The following is a 20,839-nucleotide window of genomic DNA, read 5'->3' on the forward strand; positions in this document are numbered from 1 at the left end:
TATTAAAACTTAATTAAAATCAATTCGTTACCTGAAAGCAGAGCTAATTTACTCTTGAAAACATTTGAGATAAAAATGTATCAAGCGACGTTAAAGAAGCTGAAAGACGTGAAAGAAGCTGATTTCCAAAGATTAATCGAATTCCATAAAATTTTTCAAATATATGCGATAATTGTGGATAAATCTAAAATCCACTCATCTCTCTGAGGTAGGGCACAGCAGTAATTTCCTGCTCAAAATAGGGAGCAGCCCGACTGGGGTTAGTACCTTGACCTTACAGAAGATCACAGCTAAATAATACTGTTTTCAAGCAGTATTGTGTTCCTGTCGGTGAGTAAGGTGACCAGAGCTCCTGGGGGGGATTGGGGATTGGGTCGGCAACGCGCTTGCGATGCTTCTGGTGTTGCAGGTGTCTATAAGCTACGGTAATCGCTTACCATCAGGTGAGCCGTACGTAGTTTGTTTGCCGACCTAGTGACATAAAAAAAAAACCAAAATAATGTTTTAATTAGTAAAAAAAGTATATTTATTTCAGTCATATAACCTAGTTAACGAATTTCAATCACAGTTACAGCAATACAAGGCGTCTGGCACGCAAGAGGGGGAGAAGCCGAAAGAGAACGGTACGGCCACGAGTGGATCGCCGGAACAGAACGGCGAGCAACAACAAATTAAGGTATTAATTATTTCTTAAAACATCTGCGAGATATATTACACCTTAAAATACTATGTTTTTGGACGTATGCCCAATTCTATAGAATTTTTCCACAAAGTTTGGATATTCCTAACACTTGATCAAGGGGTTTGTTACGACATACGATTACAAAAAGACTTGAAATATTTTCACATTCAAATAGAATATGGCAGAGATTGTTGGAGTTCCTGTCAGACTAATTGTAAAATTGTAATTTATATTTATAATGTAGTATTCAGACATATGAAAGATATTGTTACTTTAATGCAGTAAAACACACGACAATGGCTACTCTTGTTGTTTTCATGGTACAGTTAGAATTACACAATGTATAAAGGATAATTTATAAACAAATAAACTTCTAAATATAACACACACACAAAAAAAAAGAAGATGGACAAAATGATACAGAAACACTTTTACATAGCTTTGAATGATTGTGTAGAATTGTCATGTTTAGAACTAATAAAGTTTTACTCAATTCCAGTCCAAAAACTCCTAGTTATATTTTATTTTGATTGTTATTCGGTAACAAGAAAGTGGGGGTAAAGGATTGGGTAAAACGAATATACTAATGAATTCTGCCTAGCGTAACGAGAAGTTAGTTGGCATGTAAGTTTTAACGTCCTTCCGCTTGGGCGCTATATAAAAATATTTTCACGCTTACAACTATCTGACTATTAGGTAGTATTTGGGGCAAGCACTTTTTCCATAAGTTTTCATCTAAGAAATATTCTATTAAAAATGTACTTGTACTGTATTGTTTTAAGTTCAGGGAAATTCGCGAAGTTTTTCCTACAAATTGGTAATACTTTTAATGCATGTTTTTTAGACTTAATCAGTAATTATCTACAGAAAGATGGCTGAAAATAGCCCTTTAATTGTTTGCCTTTCTGGAACTTGGTCTTTGAAAGAATTGCCAAAGCAAAAGGTAGTAGGCAATTAATTTTATTGTTTTAACCCTCGGTCGGTCGCGCACTTTTTGTTTACGCGGTTGGTCGCGTGGGGTCTCTCAAGACCCCAAAAATAAACAGCCTAAAAAACAACTATCTAATTAAATTTTCTTAACTATCTTAGCAAATTATTGGTAATTAACCTAATTACAATATAACTACAACGAGTTACGTAAAATATTCTTTTATTTCTGCCTTCAACTTACAATCTAAAAGTAGGAACCTAAATTTCTCTCCTTGAGATCACAATCACAAAAAAAATGTTTTAATGTAACTAAATGCAAGAATTTCTCCTTTTAATAAATATATATACAATAACACTAAAATAACAAAGACAGTTACGTAAAATTTGGAAAACACCAACAAAAAAAAACATAAACTTTTACCAATTGAAGTCAGTCATTTTTTTACCGATTATCTTTTTGGACACAGTCGGTATATACCGTTTTAATACGTGTTAGGCATATGTTACCCTTACAATAATGGCAAACAGATTTGAATTTTCGATCTGTTGATCTTGGACGATGAATGCAAAGGTGTCTTCCTCAAATTTTTTTATGTCACTGCAATTTATCAATCAATTTGCAACTTATTTCGTAGGTCCCATTTCTCTCCCTCTTTTTGACGATGAAAAACTTTTGTGACGATATATTTATCAATGGCTCTTCATTATCATCTCTATACGAACTTTTCAAATCTATGTGTTGTTTATTCGATTACAAAAACACATGCTGTTCGTCCAACGATTCCAGAACCTGACGATGCTCACGCAAAGATTCCCAATTCTCAAGCAGTTTGTCCGGAGATACCTCATGTTATTCTGTAGATTCATCTTCACATTTCTGCTCAGAATCAGTTTTATGCTTACTCCTTTTATCCGGATATATACTGCCTTCACCATCTTCATCATTACTACCACCGTAAACATCGTTATTTTCATCATCTAACCAGCTTGATATATGACGTTGTTATTCTTCGTCCATTTTACCAGTTAATAAAATTTTAAAATAACAAAAAAATACATAAAAATATGTTACAAATAAAATCTAATCTAAAAAAATCAATTAAATTTTACTTACGCGGTTAGTCGCGTGGGGTCTTTCAAAGCCCGTACGCACAAAACACGTTTGTATCTCACGGCACTTACGCACGAATTGAAGTTAATGGGTATACGCAGCAAGTATAATCCAAATTAGGAGGGTACCCAAAATATTGAATCGCTGAGATGGTTTTAAATGTTAAAATTTTACATTTCTGTAACATCTGGGCTTTCAAAGACCCCACGCGACCAACGGAGGGTTAAAGAAGTAAATATGAAATTAATATATATTCATAGTATCTATTCCTATAGCGGAAGGGCGTAAAGTGATTTATATATTTAATGATCGTCGCAGGAAAGTAGTGTTAACGGCGAAACGGACGGCAAGAAACTGACTGAGCTCCAAAACACGATCGCCAAGCAGGTCAGCGCCATCTTGGTTACAGATTAAAAAACCATAACCGAGTGACGTTTCGTAATAACATTTATTTGAACAGTGATTATTGCAACTGCTTCTTATGTCAACTGGAAGATTATTGGCTATTTATTATTATTACAGTAAAAAATATATTTTAATTTTTTATTTTCAATTTGAAGCCCGACTACATCAAAATTTTGCTAAACAAGATATAAAGTGATTTTTTATTTTATTTTAATATATTCACAATCGTTGATTGTAACAGGACTATTCTAAAACACTTTAGAATTCTGAATCTATACTTTAAAGAGGAAAGATTTGATTGTTTGTGCATTAAATAGGCTCCGAAACTACTGAACCGATTTAAAAAATTCTCTCGCTACTGGGAAGCTACACTATCTGCGGATGACATAGGCTATATTATATTTACAAAAAAATGCGGGTTTTTTTTTTTTAATTTTTGTTAAATACCCGTGCGAAGAAGTACAATTTACAAATGTAGTACCGTTATTGGCTATAGTAGTCGGGTAACATGTTTACAATTATGCAGAAAGTTGTTGAAATATATCACTAATATAAAATACATACATATAACAAGACGCTTTTGTGTTGCCGCATTTTTAAAATTACATTTATTTGAAAGCATGTGCATGTTTCAGTGCAAAACAAACACAATTATACAATACATACTAAAGCAATCACATGTATAAGTTTATTCATGTAGAAACTACATACATGATGCCTAATCTCGTAAATATGACATGTACTTATAACATTTAAATGTTATTGTTAACAAATAGTTTTTATTGTTTGATATTTTAATTCAGTGTTGCCTGCTTCATAGACATCGAAAATGCATGTTTACGGGCCATCCACAAATTATGCCACACCCTACCATGTGACGTAATGTGACGGAACGTGGGGCGACAAAGTGTGACATTGCGTGACAAGCGCGTGGGCAAAATTTTGTGACTTCACATTTCAAAATAGAATATATCAATTGTTAGTTAAATGAAAATAAATGTAACGTCGAAACTTGTGTTTTAGTTTAATAAATATCAATTTATAGTTAAAAATTGCAAAATTTTGACGTCTCACGAGGTAGGACCCCTCTCAGAAATTTGACCATCTGTGACAAGGACGGGGGAGGGGTCAAAAAATCGTGTGAAATTCGTGTGACGTAATTTATGGATGGCCCCTTACGTATGAAAATGTATATTTTAAAACAAGTTCTAGCAGTCGTTTGCCTCATTATTTCGTTTGGAGACATCGACAATAGTAACACAGTTTTTTCATAAGTTATAGTTATACCGTCGAGCCATTTCAGGCGCGGATACGGGATTTTATTAATGGCAATTCGTGTTCCTTTTTCCCGTGATACTTGTCTTTCGTACAGTGTATTTCATAACAATTTTTTTTATTATTTAAATGTGAGATTTGTTGTTTAGCTATATACACATAGATACCAAAAATTAAGATTCCTTAAAAAGAAATATTTTCGTCCAAATGTGCAAAAATAAATGAGTGACAATTTATCCGCGTCTGAGGACATTAAACAAGCATATCAAATCATTTGTAGAATAATTTGAAAATCATCTGAAACTTACGCCAGGATTGGCCTAGAATAACCTATATGTGGACTACTTATGACTCATATTATCTCTTTAGAATTATTTTGAATTATACACCCTTAAAATGATTTTCGAATTGAAAATATCCACAAAGAATAGCAGATGATCATTTATACAGGGTTACAGGAAAAGTCGTGCTAGATCCGTTAAGGGCGTGAAGTACCCATCATTTCTGACTTATTTCACTATGAAATACCCTACCCTAAACTTAACCCTTTTCGAGATATTCGACTTTTAATTTTTTTATTGAAAATTGCCGATTTTTAGGCTACTAAATTTAATTTTGTTTATTTTGTGTGTCTTATTATTATTATTACTGCATTTTAACATCTCTAATAAGATGCTTTACGACGTCAATCATTAAAATAGTGCATAAGTTAATTGAAAAGGCCGTAGTAGATAAGTGAAAGTTAAGAAATTAAAAAAATATATTATAAAGTTTATTTTTCTCTAAGGGATATCTAAGAAAAATATTATGGCAGTTGTTCGGCAGATGTGTTTTAAAATATCTACGTTTCATCAGCTATCTAACGAGGTATAACAATCTAGGGTTTTATTTAAATGCATTGAAAAAAACTTAGTTTCATAGGCGACAGTGGAGAAGAAAATTAATACTTAGCCCTAAATAGTAAAATAAAACAGTAGGTAAGCATGAAATGTCATTTATTAAATCAGGTTTTCACACAACTTTTTCTTACTCTACAGTTCATCTCCAACATGGCCGCCTCTGTTTCTAATACATTGTCGCATCCTTCTACGGAGACCAGTCTTCACTACTCGAGTGGTCAATGTTGTCCTCATTTTATTTGCTGCATCCACAATCCTTTCTCTTAATTCTTCCACAGACGAAACTGGATTTGGCTCGCTGTAGACAAGACTTTTCATGCGCCCCCAGATATGAAAATCCATGGGGGTTAGGTCCGGACTTCTTGCTGGCCATGGCAACGGCCCACCTTGTCCTATACATTTGTTTGGATAATTTGTGTCCAGACAGTCTCTGACACTTCTCCTGAAATGGGCAGGGCAGCCATCATGTTGGAACCACATGTCCAGCGTGAATGTGTGGATGGGCATTATCTCCAATCATTTGATTGGACCTTACTTTCTCCCGGACAATCTAAATGGGGAAAGTTAGAAAAACTTCTTGAGAGGAGACTTGAGCCATTTGCTGGGTGATCTGCTACTCAACTTGATCAGGGACATACAACATGATAATAATACAGTAATAATAATAATAAGACACACAAAATAAACAAAATTAAATTTAGTAGCCTAAAAATCGGCAATTTTCAATAAAAAAATTAAAAGTCGAATATCTCGAAAAGGGTTAAGTTTAGGGTAGGGTATTTCATAGTGAAATAAGTCAGAAATGATGGGTACTTCACGCCCTTAACGGATCTAGCACGACTTTTCCTGTAACCCTGTATAATAGAACCCATCACGCGCACCCGTTCCTCCTAATCTTGACATCAGAACCTTGGTCTTAGCTTTGGTTTTGGCTTTGGCCTTGAACAGTCTTATCACGAGTACTTTTGATCCTCAGTCAGCGGAATTAAGCTCGTGGCAACGTCGAGTCGCGGAGCTCAATAATAAGGTGACAGAACTCGAAGAGAGACTCTCGAAGGGAGAAAAGGAGCTGGTGAAGAAGCAGGAAGAATGTGCAAAGTTACAGCGAGATTTAAGAGAAAACGTGGCACAAAAGGAGGACCAGGTGATCATACATAATTATAGGTTTTTACTTATGCTGTGTCTTATTCTCAAAGGTTGTCCGAGAAATCGCTCTTGTAGAGATAAGGGCGCCTTTAGACATCATCTTTATTTGTAATATATACACACACACACATCAGCCTATTGCAGTCCACTGCTGGACATAGGCCTCCACAAGTTCGCACCAAAAATGGTGCGAACTCATGTGCTTTGCCCATAGTCACTACCAATATATATACATTTTGTTTTTATTTTTGTAACGATTATAATAAAAATATACTAAATGCTTTATTTGAGCTTTTATCAATATTTTTCTATTTTGTTTCAAACATATTAAGGAAATGTTGTAGTCACTTTGCTATTTGGTAAAATTTAAAAAAAAAAATTAAGTTCTCATTTCCTTATCACTAGTCTATCGCAGTCCACTGCTGGACAACAACCCTACAAGTTTGCATCAAAAATGGCGTGAACACATGTGTTTTGCCCATAGTCATCACGCTGGGTAGACGGGTTTGTGACCGCAGAGCTGGCATTGTCGCACCGAAGACCATTTCCTTATACAACTTGATATTTCTTATTGATGGATAATTCTTTTTAAATCATCGCAACCTTTTGAATGATTTGTCCTAAACAACATAAAGTAAATATATGTTAGTTTTTTTTTTAAATAGTATCTGGGGGTGTAATCAAATGTCCATTTTTTACAGGAGGAAAGAATAGCAACTCTAGAAAAGCGATATCTGAACGCCCAACGAGAGTCCACGTCTCTTCACGACCTCAATGAGAAGTTGGAGCAAGAACTACAACACAAGCAGGCACAATTGAAGGTATGTTACTGGAATATTCCAGTAGTACTCGAAATCAAGCCTTTCGCACATTTATTTTGGTTCTAGTGTCGTGTGATGTTTTGTTTCCCTTGTAATTCCAAATCATATACTTAAAAATGCAACTAATAACTCAATTCTAGTTCAATTCTAACTTGTGTGAAACTAATTCTCAAAAATTTGATAATTGATGTCTTGGTCCTAACAAGTCATTTCATATTGTTTAACAGTTTCATGAAACAGTACACGTCACATAGTCCAACTCGTATCTAATTAGAGTATATAGACGCAAACCATCGGCATTGTAGTCAATTCTTATGTCGCAAATCGTATTAAACTAAAGTTATGATAAATTTTACATTTTCCCAATTTTATCTTCTAAAAACCATGAGGATAGAAACTATGGGATGTTTTGAAGAAAATTCGGGTAAAGAAAAAAAAAATCATTAAGTAAGTAATGGTACATGAGAATTGACGCGATAATAATTTGACCATCACGCCGTCATTACACTCTGGACATTTCAGCTCCAAGAAGAGAAAATTGCCGCTATCGAGGAAAAACTGGAATTATCGTCGCAGAAACTTGCGCAAATGTCGTCCCTGCCTGAAATGGAGGAGCAGCTCAAGGCGAGGATGGAGGCTCTCAGTCAGGTACACGATATGAGAAATATAGGGGGTGGGTCAGTAGGTTACCAAATTAGGGGAAACTGCAATGCTTCAAATTTTATGAATGAAATGTTGTGCTAGTCTTTGGACAAATCTTGGGGTTGGCTAAAATTTTGGGATTTGGGAATAGTTTTGGTATGCTAACATTTTCACAAATATTCGGGCTTTAAATTTTAAATTAATCTTTGATTTTCGAATCTAATATTCTAATTTTTCTTATTGGTTACTAAAAAATTGTAGTAAAGCAGTTTTGGTCGCCAGCTTAGTAATTTTAGACTCACTTTCATTTGTCATGTGCTTCACGTAGAGACGGGGGAAATGACGTAGTTTGCGGACGACTTTATGTAGAGATATCAGATGATATAATGTTTGAGAAGTTTTGGGGATTTTGTGTACATTTATATATAACTCAATAGTGGCATTCACTTGCAAAAATGCTGGAATGCCGTATTGTGATCAATTTCTTTAACACAACTAAAATTTGAATAATTTTTAAGTACTTTTTGAATTACTGTAGTATTTTTAATTGGGTTGAGGCATTTTGTGCTAAATAATAGAAACTGAGTATTTTAAGAACTTTTTGGTTCTCGAACGGTAGTTTTAGAGTCAACTTTGATTATTGTATTGTTTTTATGTAGTAAGCTGGTACATTTTGCCACCGTATCTAAAATATTGAAATTTTAATAAATTTTTGGTATTTTATTCAAAGCTATTGCAAATATAACAACTTTTTGTTCTCGATTGATTCTTCTCCGCAGTACAACTTAAAAAATTACACTTTGCTTTTTGATGGGTAGTATATACATTATTTTCCATGTCTCGAGTATCTTTAATAACTTTTTGTTACTCGATTCAAGGGTATTTCAACTTTAACTCCTTTTTGGCTCACGATTCGTAGCTATCGTAACTCTTAATAGACTTACTATAAAGAAACAACTTTTTTAGATATTCTCGTGGTTTATTAGGTTTTTTACATGCCCGACGTTTCGGATACTTTACAGCAACCATGGTCACGGGACGACTAATCTACTTTTTGTTCTCGATCGATGTTCTAAATGTGTTTTCCCACTTTTTTTCCAACCCGATCGGTAGTCTGAACTACTTTTCTCGTGTTCCCAGGCGCAAGAGCGTCACGGTTCCGCCGAAGACCGCATCCAGCGCCTCGAGGCCAGTGTTGAGGAGAAGAACGCGGAACTGCTCCGTCTCAACCAGAGGCTACGGATGAACGAGGAACACAACACGCGCCTGTCGGCTACTGTCGACAAACTACTGTCCGAGTCCAACGACAGGTGAGTGAATGAATGAATGATTTATATGCTTTAATATACACACAAGTAACAAAGGTTAAATAGCAGGCATCATATTTAAAAAACTCTAGCGGTATAAATACCATGATTTGTAACTATTAGGTAATATTCTCATTGTATAGTGGTTTGACTTTAAATAGATGATGGTGCTTAAACTGTGGATGATGTGGATGTGGTAATAAAGGACTACTAACCGATTTTATCAAAGTGTTTAACGTTATAACGTTTTGTATATTTCCGTGAAAATTCATTTGTTTCCGAGGAAAATATTAATCCTCTGTTGTTGTTGTTTTGCTATTAATTATTAAAAAATTATTTCAATTTTTTGGTCTGACTCGTATTAACATAATTTGAGATATTTACGATGGTCAACTTTTTATTGTTTTTTTTTTTTTTCGAATTTAGGACACTTCTTTTATTTAATAATGTACGGAGGGTCTCTCTGCAATGATGTCAAAATATTTAAAATGAAATCACTGTCTCACAATAAATTTCTTGCTTTTTGATCACTAATAGAATCAGTGTAAGTCCAGATTAAAAAAAAATAGTAATAGTTTAAAATATATCCTCTAAAATAGTTAGGTGGCAAAAGTTTTATTTTCATATTTTTTTTTTTATTCCAATTAAGCTATTAATTATGAAATTGAAAAATGCTTCTAAAAGAATCCTAAAATCTACAGATTGCAAGTTCATCTCAAAGAGAGGATGCACTCTCTGGACGAGAAGAACGCTCTCACGCAAGAATTGGAGAAAACAAGAAAATACGCGGACGAGCTACTGTCCGAAAAGGCGGAGATCTTGAAGGAATTGGCCAAGTGGAGAATGGAGACTGAACAGGTATGTTGAATTTATTCTCAAATTTCGATTTTAGAGAGAATATTTTGAGTATCATTAAAATACAGAACAATCGCAAAGGTTTTACTGTATAAAATACTGGCTTTCTTGTAACTTCGCCCATTGTGATTATACGATTTTGGCTTTGACGTTTTCTCGCTTTGAAATAAGTGACAACGTTAATGTAACGTGAGTGTAACTCCTGGTGGAAAAATTCAAAATCAATTTCGTAGTTTTTAACTTTATCCACTATAAACAAACAAACATACAACATAATTCCCTCTTTATTATATTAGATTAGTTAAAATAGTTTTAATACGAATATTCAAAGATATTATCAAAAAAACTTATCGATATACCAATAATGATCTTACACCTGAGATCCAAAACGCCGTGGTAACTATCTAAATATATATTCCGAAGGACCGTCCTTGTTACATAGTATAAAAATATTATTTATAGTCTATGTCTTGTCAACTGTCGTGCGTCCCTCTCCGACTTAACTGTCAGACTTAAAATAATAAATGTCGCGTCCACAATACAAATTCTAAAAATTCAAAAATCCTTCCTTTTTTGTCCAAAGTCTTAGAGCGTCTTGTCCATCAGCAGCTTTCACTGTTCCTGCACTCAAACAATCTCCTAAACCCTTATCAGTCCGGTTTCCGTAAAGGTCATAGTACGGCTACGGCTCTGGTCAAAATCACTGACGACATTCGATTAGCTATGGACGGGCAGAATCTCACGGTATTGACCCTGCTAGACTTTAGCAATGCGTTTAATACTGTCGATTTTGATATCCTACTGGCTATCTTGTGTTCTCTTGGCATATCTCCATCGGCAATTGACTGGTTTCATAGTTACTTGTGCGGACGGCGGCAGCGTCTGCGTGTCGAAAATTCATTTTCAGACTGGTTAAACGTAATTGCCGGCGTTCCACAAGGTGGCGTGTTGTCTCCTCTTCTTTTTTCGATCTTCATAAACTCTCTCGGTCCTCATATATCTTCTCCCTATCACCTGTATGCAGACGATCTCCAAATTTACTCTCATGCAAAATTAGTGGACTTACCGACCTCTATAAATGAGTTGAATAATGACTTGGACAACATTCATAGTTGGAGTAAATCATACGGTCTAAACGTCAATCCTTCCAAGTGTCAAGTCATTATCATCGGTAGTTCAAAACTAATGTCTCGAATTGACTGGTCACTTATACCACCCGTCATTTTTAATAACACCGCTATTAATTACAGCGATAAAGTAAAAAATCTCGGTATAATTTTTGACAGTCACCTCTCGTGGACACATCAACTGAGTGAGTTAAGTCGCAAATTATTCGCAGCTATCGGATCCCTCCGCCGGCTTCAATATTTTCTTCCTATCCCTACCAAAATTGCGTTAGCACAGTCACTCCTACTACCGATTCTTGACTATGCTGATATTTGTTACCTAGATCTTAAAGAGGAGCAGTTAAATAAGCTTGAGCGCCTCCAGAATCTCTGCATACGGTTCATATTTGGTCTTCGCAAATATGACCATGTCTCCGATTTTCGCAATCAACTCAAGTGGCTCCCTATCCGCTTTCGCAGGAATACTCACATCCTTTCTTTACTATATTGTGTACTTTTCCATCCAGATACACCGCTTTATCTAAAAAATCGCTTTGAGTTTCTCTGTGACACTCATGAACGTTCCCTCAGGTCATCTTCAACCTTAACACTCAAAACTCCTTCTCATACTACTTCCTTTTATTCAAACTCCTTTTCTGTTAAAGCTGTACAACTTTGGAACTCTCTTCCTCTCTCTATAAGAAAAGCTCAATCTCTTGCTTGTTTTAAAAAATATCTAAAGACGCATTTTTTGTCACTAAATACCTCATAAATATCATTATCAGCTTCATAAATATATATATCATGTAGTATTTGTTTATGTAGTATATATGTATATGTTTATTTGTATAATATGTATGTGTATGTATATTGTGTGTATATGTATGTGTATATGTATATTTACTTCTGTTAATATCATACTGCTTGTTAACTATACGCCAATTCTTTATCAACTGTTTGTACACTTCCCTCCCGCTTCTCTTTTTCGTCGCTATGTCCTATGCCCAAAGGTTGTCTGGAAGAAATCGCTCTTAGCGATAAGACCGCCTTTGTACATCTTTCTTTTCATGTATCACTTTTTTGTAATGTTTCTTTGTGGTGTACAATAAAGAGTATTTATTATTATTATTATTATTACAATAAAAAGTATCCGAAGTCATCAGCTGTTTTATTTGTGACAAGAAACACAACAGTCCCGACGTACGGTTCGCACGTAAGCAATACCCGCCCCGTTTCCAGCTGAAGCGCCAGATGCTGCAGGCGGAGATCGCGTTCAACATTCAGCAGACGGACGCGCTCACGCGCTCGCTGTCGCCCGCCGCGCCGCAGCCGCCGCTCGCGCCCGCCCAGCTCTTCCCGCCCAAGGTGAGCGCGGGGGGGACCTGGGGGTGATGTAGGGGGAGATAGGGGATAATGTAGGGGGAGATAGGGGATAATGTAGGGGGAGATAGGGGATAATGTAGGGGGAGATAAGGGATAATGTAGGGGGAGATAAGGGATAATGTAGGGGGAGATAGGGGATAATGTTGGAGGAGATAGGGGATAATGTAGGGGGAGATAGGGGATAATGTAGGGGGAGATAGGGGGTAATGTAGAGGGAGATAGGGGATTGTAAAGACGTTACTCCCTTAGGGTATACGAATGGGAGATTCGATGGAATGGGAGATATGGTACCGTCAAGACCACTGATTGACTACTTATTTGAAGAGATAACTTTTTATATACGTGTCTCATTAGTGAGAAATGCGTAGACGGAAATTCTTTTACTTCATTTTATTATCAGTTTCGAATACAAGGTAAGTTGATTGATAAAACTGAATATGTCGATCATAGAGTTCGATTTGGTTTCTAGTAGAGTTCATTCTCTCTTTCGAATCTTATTCGGGATTATCGCCAAACTATTTCGGTGAATAAGAATCATTTTACGTTTCGAATAGCTTGTAATAGTCACGCATAGCCATGTTGAGATTTTTTGTCATCCACATCTAGCCATAGTAAGTCATGAGTCAGTCATTAGCGTTGAACATCTTCTAGCTGGACGGGTCGTGGGAGAAACTACAGCAGGCCCACGTGCTGGCCAGCGTGCCGCCCTTCGACGTAACTAGCGACGCGGAGGTATGCGACACATAGAGACACATGGCAGAGCCACTACATACACATTGACATATCATTAATTTATCATGTACGTACGGCTCACCTGATGGTAAGCGACTACCATAGCTTATAGACGCCTGCAACACCAGAAGCATCGCAAGCATTGCCGACCCTACCCTCCAATTCTTCACCTCACTCGCCACAGGAACACTACACCGCTTGGGAGCAGTATTATTTAAGCTGTGATCTTCTGTAAGGTCGAGCAACTTCCCCAGTCGGTCTGCTCTAGATTTTGAGCAGGATGTTTTCTGATCTGCCCTACTTCAGTTATACGAGTTAAAAGTTACTACCTGAGTTAAATGTTAGTAGAGCCACTACATATACCCTGACACACGAGACATTTGTACTACCTGATGATTATAGTTGGAACTGACTCACTTTGATACTTGAAAAATTATTATGTCTATTTTTCTAAATATTTTATCACCGCAGTCTGAGATCTATGTACCAAAAATATTGGTTTTCTTGTAACTTTAACATCAATATTTATAATAACGTCTACATTTAAGTGAAGTAAAAAATATTGATTCTTATTCTCAATTTGAAGAACTTATAAATATTGTACATTTTTTTTTTTTTTTTTTTTTGTTTTGTTAGTTTACTATAAAATTTTAAAATGCAGCTCAGTAAAGTAACTTTAGGATTGTCATGTTGAGTGTATTATTCCATTCATTTTCTGCTTTTGTGTGTCATACTGTACATGTAATTGTTAGTTTATATTGATCTCATATAAATCATTACACAATTTTAGTGTAAAAAGCATTTTTTAGTTTTTTTCTTTTTTTGTTTTTTGTATAGTATTGGAAAATTCAGTACTTAAAGGATAATTTCAAAATTATTTTAATAAAAGAAGATAAGGAGTGTACACACAGTTACACACAGCCGATTACAAACATGATACTGTGGTTGAAGTTATCTGACAAGAATCGCATTTAGCTTCACCGGTAAAGGAATGTGGTCATGGTCACGAGAACGCTTGGTCAGAATCTATACTAATATTTTAGAGCTAAAGAGATTGTTTTTTTTAACGTGCTAATCTCAGGAACTATTGGTTCGAATGGAAAAACATATTTTTTTGTTGGATAGTCCATTTACCGAGGAAGGCTATATGATAGGTTATATAATATATTTGTACAAGTTTTCCTCAAATTAACGCCAATGTAACCGTGGGGGCACAGCTAGTAGATCAATATACAGTCGTATTAGCCGGATCTTATTAATATGGATCAGTAATATGATCGTGATTCCCCGAAGTTGTAGTAAATGAGAGATTCCACCGGAGCCTAGTATGAGTAGTGCGCTCTGGCCGCCAGAACTCGGAACCCGAGGGCGGCGAGGGCGGGCACACGGACGCGGCGGCGCTGGCGCTGATGCTGCAGGAGCAGCTGGACGCCATCAACACGGAGATCCGCCTCATCCAGGAGGAGAAGCAGAGCACCGAGGCGCGCGCCGAGGAGCTGGAGTCGCGGGTGAGTGCTGTTGCAGCTGCGGGTGGAACACACTGACTAGGCCGGCGTCTTATGAGGTTCGTTATCGAAGCTTACTTCCTCGTGGTGATTGAGGACTCTCTTACTAATGGTGTTGAATAACTCTCCTTAATCCTGTGCAGAAGAAATTGTAGTATTTTATACAACTAGATCAAAAAACAAGCGTACGGCTCACCTGATGGTAAGCGATACAGCGACACCAGAAGCATCCTCCCAGGATCTCTGGTATCCTTACTCGCCACAGGAACACAACACTGTTCAAAAGCAGTACTATTGAGCTGTGATCTTCCGTAAAGTTGAGGAGCTTCCCCAGTCGTCATTATCATTACAGCCTATACAGCCCACTGCTGGACACATGCCTCCACAAGTTCGTGCCAAAAATTGCGTAAACTCATGTGTTTTGCCCATAGTCACCACGCTGGGCAGGCGGGTTGGTGACCGCAATACTGGCTTTGTCGCACCGAAGACGCTGCTGCCCGTCTTCGGCCTGTGTATTTCAAAGCCAGCAGTTGGATGGTTATCCCGCCATCGGTCGGTTTCTTAAGTTCCAAGGTGGTTGTGGAACCCTGTTATCCCTTAGTCGCCTCTTACGATACCCACGGGAAGAGAGGCGGTGGCTAAATTCTTTAATGCCGTAGCCACACAGCACTTCTCCAGTCGGGCTGCTCCAAATTTTGAGCAGGATATTTCCTACTCAACACTAATCAATGCTATCCCTACAAGACCTATGTGGCCGCAGGTGGGCAGCTACGAGCACATGAACGTGGTGTCGCGGAGGGCGGAGTCACCGCCGCCCGCCGCTTCACCGTCACGCCCCAACCACCACAAGTACCACACGGTGAGTCCCACCACCACACTACACCACTACCACACCACGCCACTACCGGACTCTGACGTCATTTCAAACAGAACTATTTTAGAATATGTGTAGCCTACAAAATAAACCATTATATAAAAATAAGTAATCATGTCACAACCTACACAATCGAAGTTTTCTGCAGTAAGAATGGTGTAAGATTTCAAACTTTGCACACCAAACCAAAGAAAAGGTGCCATTATCAAGCAAGTACTATCACATACATCGTCGGAAGTTTAATGGTAACTTGGAATAAATGGTAAATTGAAATAAAAGGATGGTAGCGTGATTTATCTGAATTTTGTGGAAAGTGATCGAAAATGATGAAATATCTAACAAATAATTTTGTAACTATTATCAAAACAAAAATTTAATTTGTCATTCATGTATTCCCAAATGAAATATAGTAATAAATCATTTCACGAAGAGAGTACGACTTGACGTAGAATCGTAAACTCCAAGATATATCGAAGTGTTGTGTGGGGCAGGCGCCGGCCTCCATGTCTCCGGCGCATGCGCACTACCGCGCCGCGCCCGCCTCCGAGAGCCTGCCCTCCAGCCAGGTCGGTCCGCCGGCCCCACTGACCGCCCACTGAACGCCCGCCACCTGCCACCCAACAACCCGCTAAGCCCTGTTACCAAAAGTGCAACCACCACCACTCCTAGTGATGGCAATTGACAATCCATTTATCCAACAACCACATTCAACTTCCTACTCCTACGAAACGTATTTTTACTGCCTACTACTTTTTATACAATCTTTAATTTTTTTCTCAACTTATTCTTGTCGCTTCCACTACCACTTCCAGAAACTTCTTTTCCCTCCGTCCCGTGTACAAACTGCCTCCATTCCTACTACCTCACAGTCCATATCAGTACCTCCAACTGATTACCATCCACAAATGTACCAACCAAAAGCCGTCAAGTATTTGTCGTCGCCTAAAAATATACTCGTACCAGCACTTATTTAACTGCCACTTGCCACGAGCACTCTTGAATTTTTCTGCCACTCACTCCCAAGCATATCTCTTCTATATTCCTGGAACTTCCCACCCACACTCATATTATCCCACCCACCAACTCCTACTATCCCACCCACACTTCTACGATCCCACCAACTCCTACTATCCCACCCACACTCCTACTATCCCACCCACGCTCCTACTGCCCCACTCGCACTCCCACTTCCCCCTACAATCTTCTTCCATACCCATTCCATTTGACACTGATATACGAGCTTCTTGCAACTCAACTTCCCTTGCACTCGAAACTTCAATTGCTCAATTTTGCCATTTTATTCGATACCGCTGTTTCCTTTGCGGCCTTTTCAACCTTTTTGCGAATCCCGGAAAATATTGCAATTGTATTCCTTTCGCTTTAATGCAAAGCCAAGTTATATCTCTTAGCGTCGTCGTTGCAGTTACCTGTAGCTGAAAGTTAAATCAAGAGTAGCTTAGATTTTTCAGTAAACAAGTAATGTATGTCGTTGTACCGCAGAACTTGCTTTGTAACATTAGAATATAAATTAGTGTTGAATATTTCAGCAACGCAGTTTGCTTTCGCGTTGAGCTTTGTGGAAGATTCCCTTTTTTTGTTTTGTACCCACATTTCGTTTAACTTTAAAAAAATGGCTCCGTATCAGTATTACCTTGGTACTTAGCTGATCGCTTGTAATATGACACGCACTTATCAGATTATAAGGATCGGAGTGGCCTTTCTATGCACTACAATATAATTTTTCCTGTTATCTCTTGAAAGTGTAGATTGTGAAAATTAAACGTAGATTTCCCTACATGAATACATTATCGCATGAATAATATAATGACGGATCTGTATAGTGAAAGAGTAGACGTAAATGAAATAGGAAGAACCGTACAAAACAAGACGTAAATGCATGCTGCAGTTTTAGCCGAGAATATAGACGTGAAAAACTTATTTTCGCCAATATATTTATCACCAATGAACAATTTAGTTAACGAATATCAAACACTACAAACGAGATTATAAGCTTTTTATTCGACTGAAGTTAAACAGAAATAGGGTTAAAAACTGGAGCTAGTTAGGCCACTCGGGTCGTCAGCATCATTTATGACACATAACGGTAACCGTGCTGGTTTTCCAGCTACAGCTATGCGAGGATGTGGGCGTGGTTTCCGAGGGGGCGGAGTCTCCGGTGGGCGTGGCCGGCGCGCGAGCCCTCAGGCTTGAGCGCGCCGCCCGCGCCATACACGCGGAGCGAGACCGGCTTCGAACCCACTACCAGACGCCTTACGACTCGTAAGTTTTGTCGATTTTATGTTCTAGAAATTATTCTAATAAATTAAGCTCGTCTGTGCCTAAGATAGTAAATTTAATGAATGTGTTACAAGCAACGGCCGACTGAAAGCTGCATTTTTTAAATAATACATAATATAATAAATATATACAACGAGACTCAGGGCGGGAATCGAACCTACATACGCAGGAGCAGAAGCCAGGTTCTCTGTAATCTGCGTTAACGGTCTAGTCAATTGTAGTAATGTGTTATGTCTTATGGTAAAAACTCTAAGGAAACATTTCATTTATTTATTTATTTAACAATTTATGTAAACTAGGATAGCAAAAGGATATAGCTCTTATAAACAATGCTGGTACAAAGGCACTACTTACCCCATGATGGAATCTCTTCCAGTAGTCCTGCTACAGGAAACTTATAAAACAGTCGCAAAATTAGCGTGTACAATCTAAACATATAGATAATAAAAATATAATATAAATACATAATTATACAATATATAAATGCACACATACATAATAATTTTATCGATATTAATAATATAATTTTTATTTATATAATATTTTCACGCGGCTCAGGACGTCGATCATGTCAGGAAGCCTCGCAAGGATCCCCATACACAGGTGTTCGTCAGTTCCTAATTTTAGCCCTAGCTTAATTCGATCTGAACCTACGTCAGAACCTAGACGCAGTCAGTCAGACTATTTATCAGACACCTGGTGTGACTGTTCTGATAACTTGTTCAACTACGCACCACACAAACTTTGTTTGAAATCTAAATTGTATAATATACTTAATAATTATTTATTTCATCATCCGAATGGTACTGCGAGTTATATGTGAGGAATTGTATAGTTCTATAGACTACAACACATTTTAAAAGGGTTTTTTTTACATCTACAAAAATATTTATAATATTTAGGGCCGGTTTCACCAGTTTACCAGATAAAATTTATCCTGCAAATAAGTCACGATTAGACTTTAACAGTTTAACAGGACATTACGACCCGTATGTCCTCTTTTATCCTATAATAAACTACAGCTTCATATTTTAGGAATAGAAATATCTCGTGAATATAGTGGAATTTGATGGTTAAAAAATAATAATATATCAAATTTTTTTATCTGTTAGATACCGTCATCCTTCAAATAGCGTTAACTGGTGGAGCAGGCCCTTAATGTATAAATTTATCAAACAAGCTTTAAATATTTTACAAATAAAAATAGGCAAATTATTTATTATTATAACGTAATTACAAAGTTTTTAAAAAACAATAAATGTAATAGATCAATATTTTTTGAATCATATTCACCAATTCAAGTTATTTTGTTATTTAATGTATTTGAACGATATATATTTTTGTAAATAAGTATATTTTGATATAAATGTTATTGATAAAATAAACGAATGGAATTATTAAGGATGGTATTTTCATATTTCCAAGGATATTATTTGGACTAAAAATGCGTAAACGGTACGTTCTATTATTTATACAGTGTGTTCCCCGTAGTGGCTCTGATTTCTATAACATCCATAGTAATTCCATTATGACATTTACTTTGAAAAGCGACGCTAAATATTTCAAGCTCTTGATAAATCTAAAATCTAGTATTTGGCCATATTTTTCTATTATTAGTATTTTGTAGAACCGCTAGATTTTTAAATAGAAGTATTTAAAGGTTTACAGTAGATGAGGATCATAAAATCACTTGCTTTTCCAGTTTGAGTGGGATATTGTTTTCATTGTTTTCTAAGTTATAACAAAACTGGAGCTATTGGCAATCAAAGTTTGTGGATTGCACTACTCCGCTGAGAACTTCATTTCATAAATGACATAAGCACTTTTATTAATCCATTGGCTAATCTAAAATAGTGGTGCAGTTTTATTTGGATAAAGAAGAAAAACCTAAATATATACTAGGTCTGAAAAATTATGTTAAATTATGAAGTTTAATATAATGTCCTTAAATGTGGAATTGCTTATAAAAAGGTGTTTTCCTGAAAAAAACGTGCTGATTTGTGACGACAGGATCGAAGTAACCAGTTCCACAAAATGACAATTTCACATTCAATGACCCCTTGCTCGACTTTGATCGTTAATTAACTACGATCGATAGTTGCCATTATGGAAACTGTCATTTTACACGGGTTTTATTATACAGAATCAAAAATGCGACTTTTCCAACCTACCATAGATCGATTTATCTTTCACCCCGCATACGTATATTTCGTAACAAGTAGTGCTTTCCACCAGCTCAAGTCAAGAGTCCCTGGGAGCCGTTGGGGCGTCAAGTAGTGGTGCGTGGGGAGGAGCGTCTCCTGGACTACCTCGGGGGGTCGCAGCTGCAGCGTCTGCGGTCTCCATCGCTTCCATGCACCAACAGAAGAAGAGGGGTATCAAAAGTTCCCTTGGAAGATTCTTCAGCAAAAAGGAAAAGGCGGGCATGCCGGTTAGTTTGGTTGACTTTTGATGATTTCATGATTAGTTGACGTCCACGGCTATATTCAAGTTGAGATTACTGCTTATTTGAGGTGTAGTGTTTTGGCTATAAATTTCTAATATATTTCATAACTAAATATGGTATAGCTGACAAAAAAAATCTGAATAAATTCGAAAGTTAATTTAACCTGGGATGTTTACTGGATTGAAATTCCCTCCTGTTAGTAAAGACGACTTATACCGACCTTCAAAATTACAGACAATACTGACCTCAAGCGTTGTAGGTAAGGTGGCCAGAGCTCCTGGAGTGGGGAGGGGGAATTGGTGCTTGGACGCATCGCGCTTGCGATGCTTCTGATGTTGCAAACGTCCATAGGCTACAATAACCGCCTGCCATCAGGCGGGCCGTATGTTCGTTGGCCGTCGTCCAAGTGTTAAACAAGTGTG

The 20,839-nt window shown here is 37.1% G+C and overlaps 1 protein-coding gene across 1 annotated transcript in view; it reads left to right on the top strand.

Moving 5' to 3' along the window:
- Nucleotides 1-20,839, top strand: part of LOC123658761 (liprin-alpha-1) — a 189,751-nt gene that overhangs the window by 161,916 nt on the left and 6,996 nt on the right. The window contains exons 5-19 of the mRNA XM_045594097.1: nucleotides 569-676; nucleotides 3,042-3,110; nucleotides 6,279-6,446; nucleotides 7,150-7,269; nucleotides 7,792-7,917; nucleotides 9,025-9,221; nucleotides 9,920-10,076; nucleotides 12,419-12,544; nucleotides 13,214-13,294; nucleotides 14,647-14,802; nucleotides 15,500-15,658; nucleotides 16,165-16,263; nucleotides 17,799-17,953; nucleotides 18,530-18,574; nucleotides 20,207-20,402. Of these exons, the coding sequence (XP_045450053.1) occupies nucleotides 569-676; nucleotides 3,042-3,110; nucleotides 6,279-6,446; nucleotides 7,150-7,269; nucleotides 7,792-7,917; nucleotides 9,025-9,221; nucleotides 9,920-10,076; nucleotides 12,419-12,544; nucleotides 13,214-13,294; nucleotides 14,647-14,802; nucleotides 15,500-15,658; nucleotides 16,165-16,263; nucleotides 17,799-17,953; nucleotides 18,530-18,574; nucleotides 20,207-20,402 (1,962 nt within the window). The remainder of the gene's footprint in view (nucleotides 1-568; nucleotides 677-3,041; nucleotides 3,111-6,278; nucleotides 6,447-7,149; nucleotides 7,270-7,791; nucleotides 7,918-9,024; nucleotides 9,222-9,919; nucleotides 10,077-12,418; nucleotides 12,545-13,213; nucleotides 13,295-14,646; nucleotides 14,803-15,499; nucleotides 15,659-16,164; nucleotides 16,264-17,798; nucleotides 17,954-18,529; nucleotides 18,575-20,206; nucleotides 20,403-20,839) is intronic.

Source organism: Melitaea cinxia, chromosome 12 (genome assembly GCF_905220565.1).
Source record: "Melitaea cinxia chromosome 12, ilMelCinx1.1, whole genome shotgun sequence".
Classification (NCBI taxonomy): domain Eukaryota; kingdom Metazoa; phylum Arthropoda; class Insecta; order Lepidoptera; family Nymphalidae; genus Melitaea; species Melitaea cinxia.